Raw genomic sequence first — 14041 nt, 5'->3', positions numbered from 1 at the left:
CTTTACGATCAACTTGATATGATCATTCCATTTTAAATCACTCCTAATGCGTACTCCCAGATAATTTATGGAATTAACTGCTTCCAGTTGCTGACCTCTTATTTTGTAGCTAAATGATAAGGGATCTATCTTTCTATGTATTCGCAGCACATTACACTTGTCTACATTGAGATTCAATTGCCATTCCCTGCACCATGCGTCAATTCGCTGCAGATCCTCCTGCATTTCAGTACAATTTTCCATTGTTACAACCTCTCGATATACTGCAGCATCATCCGCAAAAAGCCTCAGTGAACTTCCGATGTTATGCACAAGGTCATTTATGCATATTGTGAATAGCAACGGTCCTACGACATTCCGCTGCGGCACACCTGAATTCACTCTTACTTCGGAAGATTTCTCTCCATTGAGAATGACATGCTGCGTTCTTCGCTTGATGCATAACGACATGCAGATACGCGCGCTTTAATGGTTCCCCATAGTGAGTTATCAGGTGTGGTGAGTGCAGGACTTCTTGGCGGCCATTCTAAGGCAGCTGGTGTTGCTGCTGAACCACAACCTATCGACCGGCATGGAAAGTGTTCATTTAGGAATACGCGCACTGCAAAAGCGTAGTGAGGAGGTGCTAGGTCCTGCTGCAACCATATGAGTTCTGTGAGTCCTCTTTTCTCAAGCTGAGGTGTTAACCATGTTTGTACTATGTGTAAATAATCTGCGCCGTTCATAGTCCCTTCACGAAAGCATGCTCCAAGTAGACGCTATGGCGTCGTCGCTGCTCATAAAATTACGTGAGGCTGGATCGTTTCTAATTTGACTAACTAACGACGATTTTCTTTGGCCCAAACAACAATATTTCTAGCAAGTGAGGTGCGATAAATTTCATATTCTTTTGAAAACTTGGTCTTGACACGATTCACTGCACTTAGAAATTGAGTTAGGAAAGAACTGCACCCTAAAACACGCTCATTCCAGTCTGTATCATTATAAATCGTTTCCGATCGTCGGTCAAAAGGGTCTGACCTTAAAGTCTTTGTTCGTGTGATCTCGCGCTATTGTCTTCGGTATACCGAGTTCCGAAGCATGTTTACGTGTCGACGCCATAGAAGATTTTTCAGTTCAAGCAGATACTCCGTCACATGTTTCTTCTCGTGTCTTCTTCCTGCCATTCCGCTGCCTGTGTTTAACGCTGCCAAAAACAAAAGCAAGTCGTTCCTAATCCAGAAGTGTTGCTTTTCGTGGAGAAGCCTTATTATAAACCTTCCTGGAATGCTCTCATAATCTGTCGTTGTCTGCACTGTTCGTTGTCGTTCATGCATCCACGTACTTGTCACTAATCGCTCCTCACAACTGCGACTGTGGCTGCGATAATGGTTCAAATGGCTCTGAGCACTATGGGACTTAACATCTGAGGTCATCAGTCCCCTAGAACTTAGAACTACTGAAACCTAACTAACCTAAGGACATCAAACACATCCATGCCCCAGGCAGGATTCGAACATGCGACCGTAGCGGTCGCGCGGTTCCAGTCTGCAGCGCCTAGAACCGCTCGGCCACTGCGAAAATATGTGAACATGTATTCCAACGATTGATTCCAACAACTGATAGGAAGAAATATAGCTCACAACCCTGCACAATAACATTTGATTCTAAACAGGGGTTTCAGTGGTATGGGGACTACTCGTCTATCACGTACATCATTAAACGTTAGAGATATTCTCAAATTTTAAGGTCCACTTCTACAGAGACGAATGAAATGGTAAATACAATTGGCAACAGACCTAGTCGTGGAACTAAGAGTTACGCTAAGATAAAATCAGTCCTTAATTTTAAAAATATTTTGCAGTGTAATTGTTCTTTGATGACGGTGTTGTCACGTTCGATGAATAATGTGCAATGACCTCGTCAATGAGGCAGGAATCACAGCTTGCAGATGGAATTAATTTTAACAAATGTCTCGTTTTATTAGTATTGCTCATTGTCTCTTAGCCTCTCTTCTCGTTAGCGTTAAGCCGAGAAACCAACAGTGGGTGGAATCTGTTGCTGAAGACCATGTGTCTTTGAGGTACGCGGTCTGTGTCCACAACAGTTTTTCCTTCATGTACCCTCGTAAAAGAGAATGAGGCACACATTGAGTTGGTACAAACTAGAATGTCGTTGACTTGTAAGTCAACTGTGTACAGAATAGCTTGATGAACGGCGTATAACTCGACGCTTCAGTAGGCAACAGGAAAGATTGTCCACGTCCTATTGAATCATCAAAAAATGCGGTTCCCGCTGAGAGTTAAATTTTGGAACCATCCCTTTACAATCTCTACCACTCATGTCCATTAAAATCCAATTCTGACAGTGTAAAAGCACTCAGTTTATTCGCTGTCACGGAGCGCAAGTAGTTACAATCGTAGTTGTGCAATAGGTCGCAGTTTTAGATTGGAAGGAATTAGCTATCGAAAGTAAGGCCTGGCTATAACCAAGTGTCTTAAAACTCAGCATCAGAATCTGATTTTCAAACTGACGGTCTGGTTTTACTATTTAGTCTTACAGATGCTGAGAAGGAATGTTTTAGCAAAGCGAGTACCTGAAAGAAACGCAGCTCTCATGGATAATTTTGGTGACACATTTGTTCTGATGTACAATTTAAAAACTACTTTAGGCTTAACAGAAAATAAGACGACTTCGTTCTTAGTTTGATAAATACCGTATCTTACATGATGATAACTGTTCGTCATGAGCTTAATTAAACATTGCAAAGGTTTTTGAATCCCCGTGACGTGTAAATACTACCTACAGAACAAATTCTACTGATTTTCTTTCTAAGTGGATTTCTGCGATAACTGCACAATTTCGTCAACGTGGTTTTGTCTGCTGAACCTGTAACAGATTAATTTTTTCCAGATGATTCTCTTCCGATGAGTGCTACAAATCTACACAACAGAATGAATGATAGAACAGTCTCGCAAACTGTTAGTAAAGTAGCCTGTGCAATGTGGATACATATGCAGCCTATTTACCTACCGAAATCGACTCAAGAAATACAAAGAAAATTGCTTCCATGTTCGAAAGTAACATAATTTTCCGATACCGATAGCTGTGGAGTACCCGGATGTGGCAGTATAAGATCAAAAGAAACGCCTCCTAAAGGTGATAGGATTAAACTCCTAGTGATTAACTGCCGAAGCACTCGCAAACAATGTGCCAAAGTTTGAAGCACTGCTAAACAACAGCGCAGCTCACGTAATACTAGATACAGAAAGCTGGTCAAAACCCGAAATTGAAAACAGTGATACTTTAGGGAAAATCTAAGTGTCTATGAAAAGGACAGGCTAATGGTAAATGGAGGACGTGTAGACAAAAAACTCAAATCCAGCTGGATAGAAACAGCATGTGAGATTGCCTGGGCAAGACCCAGTATCATGGGTAACCAAAAACATAAAGTCGGATCCTTTCATGAACTGCCAGACTTGATAGCCGACGTAACCGAATATTCTAGAGAAGACCCAAATTCTCAAGAATATGAGTTCCCTAGCCGTACTGTCATCATCGGAGGAGACTTTAATCATCCAACAATCAGTTTGGAAAATTACATGGCAGGACTCTGTGACCGAGCGGTTCTAGGCGCTTCAGTCTGGAAGCCTCAGGCATGGTTGTGTGTGCTGTCCTTAGGTTAGTTCGGTTTAAGTAGTTCTAATTTTTAGGCGACTGATGACCTCAGATCTTAAGTCCCATTGTGCTCAGAGCCATTTGAGCCATTTTTTGAAAATTACGTTTCTGTAAGTAGTGTACACGACAAGACGTCCTGCGAGACATCACTAAATGCCTTCCCTGAGAACTACATAGAACAGATTGTCCACAAACTCACACAGAAGAGAAACATATTGGACCTAACATCAACAAATTGAACTGATTTCCTTGAGGATGTCCACAATGAACTGGTGTTAATGACCACAAGGCAGCTGTGGCAGCAATGACTACTGAAGCGGAAAATGCAACAAAAAGAATTAAGAGGGATTCTTTCTTTTGCTTACACCTTTGTCCCACAGTAGTTTGGTTACAATCGGATTTGGCAATATTAATTTGAAGGTGTGGCTGGATGCCCTTCTTGCCGCCCCCCTCTCTCCACCGAACGGAATCAGTGTACTCCAACTGTCTGCGGCTAGCGTAAATCATGAAATAGTACGAACGTGTTGCAAATGTCTGCGAAGCATCCGATTTTACAGGAAGCACCGCATTAGCCTTCTCGGCTAACCAGCCGGGTCAAGTATAGGGCTTACCATCAGTAAACTATATAAAGAGGCAGTAACTTCATTTCTCAATGAGAAACTCAACATTTAGCTCTGGAAAGGTGTATGTAGAAGAACTGTGACTAAGATTTAGAATAACAACTGATCATGTCCTTTATAGATATGTACCTAGAAGAATAGCTCACGATGGAATGGACCTTCTATGGCATGTAGTCACAGAAAGGAAGCTTCTAAGGAGACGGAGGCTACTGCATAGTAGTTGTAAAACAAAGAGGGAATTACGAGAATCCTTCAACGAGCACTGTAGCAGATTTTATTGACTTATCTCTCACAAAACCCAAAGAAATTCTAGTCATATGTTAAGTCTGTTAGTGCTACCAAAATTAGTGTCTATACACTCACGGACGAGTCAGGAACTGAAACTGAGGGTACCTAAGCAAAAACAGAAATGCTGAACATAGTTTTCAAATGTTCCTTTACAAAGGAAAGTCAACGAGTGTTGCCTCATTTTATCTCTCGCACATCTGCAAAGATGAGTGATACATATAGTAGTATCTGTGATGTTGAGAAGCAGCTGCAATCGCCACACTGAACTAAACTCCATGGACCGACGAATTCCCTATTAGATTCTACACTGAATTTGCTGCCGATTACATCCCCTGCCCAGTGCTTGCCTAGTAGTTGGAAGAAAACACAGGCCGCACCCGCTTGTGTGAATGGCAGGAGAGTGAGCCACAAAACTACCGTCCAGTATCGTTGACAAGCATTTCTTGCAAATTTTAGAACATATGCGGATCTCAAACGTTATGGGGTATTTCGAACAGAATGACCTCGTTACGCTAAGAAGCGTGAATTCCAAAAACATCGGTCATTTGAAACTCAACTAGCACTTTTGTCACATGACAATCCGAAAGGCACGATTAGGGCAGTCAAGTAGATGCAGTACTTCTCGAATTCCGAAAAGCATTTGACTCAGTACCCCACCTACGCCTATTATTCATATTACGATTGCATAAGTTATCGAGCGAAATTTTAACTGGATTAAGAACATCTTGGCAGTGAGAACGCAGCATGTTATCTAAGATGGAGAGTCATCGACAGACGTGAAAGTAACTTTAACTTTGCTCAGGGAAGTGTGTTCGGCTCCTTTCTGTTCATGTTGTACGTTAATGACTTCGTAGACAAAATTAGTAGTAGCCTCAGACTTCCTGAAAATGATCAAGATATCTACAACGATGTACTGTCTGAAAAATCTGCACAAACGTTGAATCGGATTTCGATAGATTTCACGATCACATTTGCTCAGTCGTAGGTAAAGCATGTGGCAGATTTGGGTTTATTAGTAGAATACTAGAGAAATGCAATCAGTGTATACAGGAGACTGCTCACTAAACACTCGTGCGAGCCATCCAAGAATATTACTCATGTGTGTGAGATGCATACGAAATAGAAGCAACGAGGTACACTGAACACGTATAGTGAAGGACACGATCACATTTGCTCAGTCGTAGGTAAAGCATGTGGCAGATTTGGGTTTATTAGTAGAATACTAGAGAAATGCAATCAGTGTATACAGGAGACTGCTCACTAAACACTCGTGGGAGCCATCCAAGAATATTACTCATGTGTGTGAGATGCATACGAAATAGAAGCAACGAGGCACACTGAACACGTATAGTGAAGGACAGCACGAATGTTCACAGTTTATTTGACCCGAAGGAGAGTGTTACTGAGAGGCTGTGTCAAATGAACTGGTAGACCTTGCTAGAGAGCCTACTTTTATAGTTTCAAAAACCAGCTTCAAATGACGAATCACGGAATTTACACTGGCGTGCAAAACTTAATGACGAAAGTAGCTTCCACATGATGCGTCATAGTTAAGTAACATGTATCGATGAAAGTTGGGCTAACATAGAAACAACAGGTACAGTACAGTTCAGAAGATAACTGAAAGAAATGAGACGAAGGGAAATGACACTTCTATTCAAATTACATGCAAGTCACTGCCATTCATGATGGCCCCCTGGAGATTACAAAAGAGGGGAAATGGTTCTTGACGGGGTGTGTGGTCACCACGGATGGCAAAGCATGGTCTACAGTGTGCTTTCATGCTGGCAACAAGATTGGTAAGGAGTTCTTGTGGCATTGTTCCAACAGCGACGTTGACAGTGGTGGATGGTCGTTGGTACAAGTGGACGTAATGCCTTATGCCTTCCCAACACATCCTCACACATGCTGTGTGGGATTGAAGTGGAGTGAACGGGCAGGTCAGTCCATTCAACTAGGGTCTTCTCGTTCGAAAAAGCTCCTTCACCTCCACTTTTCGATGTGATCGCGCATTGTCATCCATAAAAATGAAGTCAGGGCCGAATCCACACCTGAAAAGACACGAATGGGGAAGAACTACTGGGTTACAGTGACATTGACTAGTATGCAACATTATGCCTCCCCTCAGAATCACGTCTGGACCACCCAAATGATGATGTTCGACAAAGTTCCTGGATGCATTACGTGTTCCTACCTCTCGCCATATAAGGATGCATCCACAATCGCTACTCCGAATGAATGTGCTGTCATCTGAGAAGAGCACGCCACCCCTACTCCTCGTTGGTCCAGTCCCTATACTCTCGGCACCATCGCAAATGGTGACTACAATGTGCGAGTGTCAACGGAACACAATGTACTGGTCGTCGAGCAAAGAGATCATACTCATGCAGTCGTCGTGTGATTGCTTGCCTTGCAGTGCTGTTAAATTTAGATGGTATTGGACCTGCTGTTTGACGTGAGTCCCTTCTTGCCTGTGGCACAGTGCAGTTTCATCTACTGCTGTAGTTAACCGTGGGACCGCCTCCTCTCCCTCGGGCAGAAGTGCCTGTGATTCGGAACGCTTCCCATACACGTAAAACAGTGCTGTGAACAATACCAAATGCTCGGTTACACTCGTCATATTCCGTCCTCCTTCCAGTTTCTCAATGATTCTTCCCCGTGTGAAGTCATCCAAATAATGCTATGCTACAGTGAAGAACATCACTGTGCAACGTAAATGCTTTCTGACTGACACAAACTGTCTTGTCCCCCCTCCTTAAACTTCCTAATGTTGCGCGGCCGGCCCCATTTGGCGCTGCAGTCACACTGACCGCAGTATGTCCGTGTTCCCCGGATTTGTCAGAGTTATTAGGGTGTCATGGAGGGGAATGGGGTTATACAACTGGATCTTTCTTTACGTCGGGAGAAATTCAATTGATCGGAAATAAATATATTTTAATAAAGTTTAGTTACGTAAAATTCACTAATTGAGGACCTGCGCCGCTGTAATTTTATTGGTTTTATATTAGGAAATAAGCGGCAAGAATACTTACACGCTCTCCAGCACACAATTTCGCCGCGCGGGATACTCGCAAGGTCTCTAAGCCGTCTTGTCACGGTCCGCGCAGCTCCCCCCACCGGAGGTTCGAGTCTCCCTTGGGCATGGGTGCGTGTGTTGTCCACAGCGTAAGTTAGTTTAAGTTAGATTAAGTAGTGTGTGACCTAAGCAGTTTGGTCCCATAAGATCTTACCACAAAGTTACATACATTTTCCATACTTACTGTATCTGTTGGGAACAATGAGAAGCCGCCAACAATCGAAGATCGCATGCATCGCGCCGTCGCCCCGCCCCCCAAACGGTTTTGCGCATGACAGCTAATGTGAAGTGTACGTTTCACGCCACACGTCCGTGCCACAAACGTAATATCTCGATGCTGCAGTACACTAACTTATGTAAGTTTGTATCATTTATATTCATTAAGATTTTGTGCCCCGTCATGGTTTTATGTGTAGCAGCCAACTTATCGTCGACAGATGGGAAAATAATCTGGTTTGACTCAAATATCTTTTGTTCAGGGTTGGTAGTTGTAAGTGCTAGAAGGCCTATGCTGAGCACACGCCCTGTGACATCCAACTTTCTGTTCCCAGCAGAGAGACTTCTGCCAACCGGATAGTTTATTAATTATGTGACTGCATCTGACTCGTCCGTAAGTTTTGTAGCGCAGTTTGCTTGTAACCCTGTACATATCGCAACCGTAGGGATCGCGGAGGAGAGGATTAGATTTATTACGTCGCGCACAGAGGCTATTAAACATTCTTCCACCGCACATGTGTATTGTTTCTTTGCAGGAAACTGTGTGTGGAAGTCAGACTGACCAGTTGTCAAAATAGTGTTCTCGTAATCTATCTCCGTATAAAGATGGTTCAGTATTCTATTGTGAAGTTTTGGAAAACACAAGAGGGTGGAGGGGGCGAGGGAAGAGAGAGTTGGTTCTGTGATTAGAGGCCATTTGTGTATCTCAGTTTTTATGTACTACTGCTTACTGGCAGTCGTTCATAAAATAATCTTGTCTCAGCTGCTTTTAAAGATAACTTGTGTGTATCTGTATGGGGGGGGGGGGGGGGGGGTACTATAAAGCCAGCACAAGATTTGATTACTCTCTGCTTGGAATAATGTCATAACCAGAAGAGTTTCTGCTATTCAATGACCTAACGACTTTTGCAATCTTTGTAACCGATTATTAATGGTCCTCTTTTGTCCCTGTGCTTTCAGCTACTGTTTGGTACAATCCATAGAATTAAAAAGCCAGTGATTTGAATTTAATATCACCTGTCTTACAGCTTTCTCCAGGGAGTTGAATACTAAAACATTCTCTTCAGGTAAATATTAAACATCGCCAATTCATTTGGAAAAATGCATTTTTCCAAATAAGTTAAGTATTGTTTGCTTTTTTTCTTTTCTTTCATTTCTTCTTTTTGCCTAATAGATGCCAGATTGTTCTTGCTCTGTTCTTGAAATTTTTTTGTGTATTGCATAGTTTAATTGCCTTTTTGATGATGTGGTAAATAATTTGTGTTACTACTTGCAGTGTGGCTTCAGTTCCTGGTAGAGCTAGTCCTCTACATTAAATATAGCTGTTTCTTCTTGGCATCCGCAGCTCGTGATCCCAGGTTCGATTCCCAAGTGGGTCGGGGATTTTCTCCACCTGGGGACTGGGTGTTTGTGTTGTCATCATTTCATCTTCACTCATGGTCACAACCTTACCTACTCTGTTGCTACTGAGTTGTTAAACCAGTCACAAACATCCTCATTTACTTCACTGTCATTTACATCATTGTGATTTCCACCCAAAATGTCCTTCAATTTGGGAAAGATATGGTAACTGCTTGGGCCGTCTGGGCTATAAGGCAGCCATTCAAAAATTTTTTACTTAAACTGACAAAGCAAAACATTTGAAAATATTTTTAAAAATTTGTTAATATAGAAAACTGATAATTTTCATTGGTAGGGAATCCTTTGACATCTGAGCAGTATATAGGTGAACCATACCATGCTGCTGAGCAAAACTAATGCTTTTCGTTTTGAACAGTGTGAAAGTGTTGTTGAAGGCTTTGACAGTAGGCTACTGTTTTTATGGACTCTATCTAGACATTAAAGTTGATGAGCAAGATACCATTTCATTTGCAGAACACTGTGGCCACAATGTTTTTTGTGCTCAGAATTTGTTTTTTTTCTGATTTTGTTGGGGATCATGAATGATGCCATCCCATTGACTAGTGCTTCATTTATGCAGTTTTATGCGAAACGCAGGTGTTGTCACCAATAACAATGCGGTTCAAAAACTCTTCACCATCCTTGCCATATTAAGCGAGAAAAACTATACAGCTTTGATTCATTGTTTTTTTGTGTTCATTTGACAAAAGTCTAACCCATGCAGCATATGTGATAGAATGTGAATAATTAAGGGCTATGATAGTATGTGAATAATCAAGGGCTGAGTCACTCACTCAACCTGACATAAGCTCTCGCACCAGTACACTTGCAGAACATCGGTCCCGACATTGTGTATTCTGCTGGTGCATCGTAGTTGTATAGGATAGAGAAGTTTACCGTCTTTTTTATGTGCTTTTCAATGACTCAGCTACACAATTATTCCATGAGTTGACTTATTCCTAAACTATATACATTCTGATTTGAGTTCATAAGTCACAGCTGGAGGTTGGCCTGATTGTTCATCATAAATATTCATCTGTCATTAATCATGATGCAAAATTTTCAAACTGAAGCTTCATTCAACACATTTCCATAAACTTTGGTCACCTGTCTGTAAATTTTGAAAGCATGAACTTATTTTGCATTCAGCGTCATTCTGGCACCAATGATTAGGAAAGTCTAAGACACACAGGCAGGGAAGGGTAAGACTTGTGTGGCTTCTCAGATGAAACAGTTCTTTACTTTGAGAATAATCCATACTAAAAGCATAGTTCATCAGGTTACCTTCCACCCAGAAGGCTGTTGCATGCAGCGACAGTTATATTGACTTGTAAATAACAGATTTCAGCTACCAGTCGTCCTTTTTAAATTTTATTGGCAGATCTAGATTTCAGCTAGAAACCAGCCATTCTCAGTGCTAAGAATACAACAGGTACATAGTTAGATGATGTCATAAAAAAGTTGCAATTAATGGCTTAACTCATATGGTTTGTATGTTACATACCACTGTCTTTTTTTTTTCAATTCATGTAATGCCTGTTGGTCAGGAGGGGGAGGTGAGGATCAGAGTTGATTGGACGGAGAAAGGGCATCATCCGAGAGGGGGAGTTGACGGAAGCCACCTTGGGAAAGGCGATGAAGGGTGTAGAGATGGAGGGTAGGGGGGACACAACGGTGAAGGAGCGGCAGAGGGCGAGGGTTGGAGAGGAGAGGAGCAACCAGGGGATGAGGGGGATCAAGGCGGCGGGAGTGGGTATGTTCAAGGAATAGGAGCAGATGGGGGAAAGGAATCAGGTTGCAGAGGATGCGCGTGGGAGACGGGAGGTGCATACGGAAGGCGAGGCGAAGAGCATGGTGCTCGAGAATCTGGAGGGACTTATAGAATTTTTGGGGGTCAGATATCCAGGCACGAGTAGCATAACAGAGGATGAGACAGATTAAGGATTTGTAGGTGTGGAGGATGGTAGAGGATTTCAAACCCCATGTCCAGCCAGAGAGGAAATTTTGAGGCGTTGGATGCAGTTGTGGGCCTTGGATTGGATAGAGCGGAGATGAGGGATCCAGGTGAGGTGACAGTCAATGTTGAGGCTAAGGTAGGTGAGGGTGGGGGAGAGGCGGACAGGATGGGCACAGATGGTAAGGGAGAAATCAAGGAGCCGAAACAAGTCAGTGGTACGACATAGGATGATTGCCTGGGTCTTGGAAGGATTGATTTTCAGGAGTAACTGGTTACACCATATAGCAAAAAGGTCAAGTGATTCTGGAGAAGGCGTTGGGACAGTTGGAAGGTGGGAGCGAGGGTGAGAAATGCGGTGTCATCGGAATATTGCAGGAGGTGTACTGGAGGGGGTGGGGGGGGGGGGGGTCGTTGGGCCATATCTGTTGTGTACAGGAGGTAGAGGAGAGGGGAGTGGACAGAGGCCTGGGGCACACCTGCTGAGGGGTAGAAGGTGTGGGAATGGGAGTTATGGTTGGTAACATAGGAGGGGTGGCGGGAGAGGAAGGAGGCAATTAGACGGATGTAGTTGACAGGAAAGGCATAGGTCTGGAGTTTAAACAGCAGACCGGATTGCCAGGCACAGTCGTAGGCCTTTTTGAGGTCGAGGGATAGAAAAATGGCGGAGTGACGGGAGTGAATCTGGAGAGAGAGGAGATGTGTGAGGCATAGGAGTTGGTCATCAGCAGAGAAGGAAGGTCGAAAGCCACATTGGGTGTTGGGGAGGAGGTGGTGTCGGTGGAGGTGGTGATGGATGTGCCGGTAAGGATGGATTCCAAGAGCTTGCTGAACACTGAGGTGAGACATATAGGGCGATAGGAAAAGGCAGCAGATGGAGGCTTGTTGTGTTTGGAGAACATCGGGATATGGGACGTTTTCCACAGGTCAGAGTAGAAACCGGTGGCAAGGATTACGTTGTAGAGGGTGGCAAGGTCTGCAAGGAAGGAGGGAGGGCAGTGTTTAGGTGGTGGTAGGTAATGCGGTCATGGCCGGGAGCAGTGTTGTGTTTAGTGTGGAGTGTGAGGCTGATGTCCTGTGTAGTGATGGGGGTGTGAAGTACAGATGGTGGTGTGTGGCCCAAGTACTGGAAGCTAGGAGCAAGGGGAGGAACAGAAGTATCTGTATGGTCAATGACATCAGGGAAGAGGGAATAATCAAATTGGGAATCATCTGGGATGGAAAAAACATCGGATAGGTGAGAGGCAAAGTGGTTGGCCTTACTGAGGTTGTCATGAAAGGAACAGCCATCAAGGAGGAGAGGGTACTGGGGGGTTGGGCGGTTCCCAGTAAGGCGGTGGAAAACAGACCAATACTTGGAAGAGTTTATTGGGAGCGTGATGTTGAGTTGTATACAAGTCTGTCGCCATGTGCGGTGTTTCATCACGGTAGGCATGTTGCAGATGTGTCGTTGTAATTGCCAGTGGTGGGTGAGTGTGTCCTGGTCATGAGTGCAGAGAAAAGAGCAGTAGAGGCAGCGTGATTCACGAAGGAGAAGGATGGCCTGTGGGGGCAGGGCTGGGTGATGAGGGCAGATGGCTTTGGTAGGGATATATGTGGCAATAGCATCAGACGAAGTCTGGTGCAGGAAGACAGTGATGCGGGAGATGTCATCAGGAGATTGGAGGGTAAGGTTGTGGCCTTCGACCTGGAGGGTAAGGTTGTGGCCTTCGACCTGGGTGTGAATGGAGTCCCGGTAGTCATCCCATGGACAAATTTAGGTGGGATGTCAGGGCGAGGAGCAGGGTGGGAATGGTGACCATTAGAGATAGTGAGGGGAACAGGAGCATGGTCACTGCCAATGAGGCCAAGGACATCTGCAGTGATGCACCCAAGGAGGTTGGGAGAGGGAGGATCACGTCACGAGTGGTATTGGATTCAGGTCGGGTGTGCTGGGGGAGGGGAACCAGGTCCCCCCTGGAGGTCGGCTGGAGCACGGCTGTGGATATTGAGGTCAGCGTCAGTCACGTAGGTAGAGAAGGTGCAATCAATGTGGACCAGGAAATCATATGGGATGGGGTTTCGAGGGCGGACATAAATGGTGGCATACGTGGCAGTAAGGGTGGGGAAGAACAGGCTGAGGGTGAGATACTCGACAGGATTGTTGAGGAGAGGTTGGGGGCCGAACAGGTAGGTGCTTGAGGTGGCCTATAGCAACCACGCCACATGCCAGAGGGTACAGGTTATCGGTGTGGTGAAGGGTGTAAGGGGCTGAGGAGATGGAGATACGGGGTTGAAGGAAGGTTTCATTTAGAATGAAGGCATCCATGCAGATCTGATGGAGGGTGTGGAGGAAGAGGAGTTTGTGGGTGGGCAGGGAGCGGAGATTATGATACCGGATACTGTAGTGTTGTCGCACCATGGGAGGGAAGAGTTAGATGAGGGTTGTGAGGGGGGTGAAGGTGAAGTGGGACTCGATGTGGGAGTAGGTGGCATAGGTGGTAAGATGGAAGGGGCAGTGAGGGTGATTTGGGAAACGGTATGGGAGTGTTGGAAGGGGTGGATGTTTTGGAGCACAATGGTGATGAAATGAATGATGTCCTGTGCAGTAGGGGGAGGGCAGAGCGAGTTGTTGGGGTGGATGGGGTCATCAATGAGACGGACAGGGACGGTGATGGTGAACTCTTGGGTGACAGGAGGTGGGTTCACTTTACACTTACACCTTTTTTTTCTTTATTGTCGTTTTGCACCTCATACAAGGTGGGCTGGCAGCAGTTAATTTGACTCCGCTCTTCAGCCACAAGCAGTACAATAAGTGAAGAAACCAATGAGGACATAAAAGTACCATAA

The 14041-nt window shown here is 44.4% G+C and overlaps 1 protein-coding gene across 1 annotated transcript in view; it reads left to right on the top strand.

Moving 5' to 3' along the window:
* The window catches only part of LOC126278898 (dynein beta chain, ciliary-like), a 195301-nt gene that overhangs the window by 20659 nt on the left and 160601 nt on the right, over positions 1-14041 (top strand). Inside the window, exon 2 of the mRNA XM_049979173.1 lies at positions 7931-7997. Within this exon, the coding sequence (XP_049835130.1) occupies positions 7931-7997 (67 nt within the window). The remainder of the gene's footprint in view (positions 1-7930; positions 7998-14041) is intronic.

Source organism: Schistocerca gregaria, chromosome 6 (genome assembly GCF_023897955.1).
Source record: "Schistocerca gregaria isolate iqSchGreg1 chromosome 6, iqSchGreg1.2, whole genome shotgun sequence".
In the NCBI taxonomy this organism is placed as follows: domain Eukaryota; kingdom Metazoa; phylum Arthropoda; class Insecta; order Orthoptera; family Acrididae; genus Schistocerca; species Schistocerca gregaria.
Note: the sequence above shows the minus strand (reverse complement) of the source record. Positions and strands in the feature narration are given on the sequence as shown.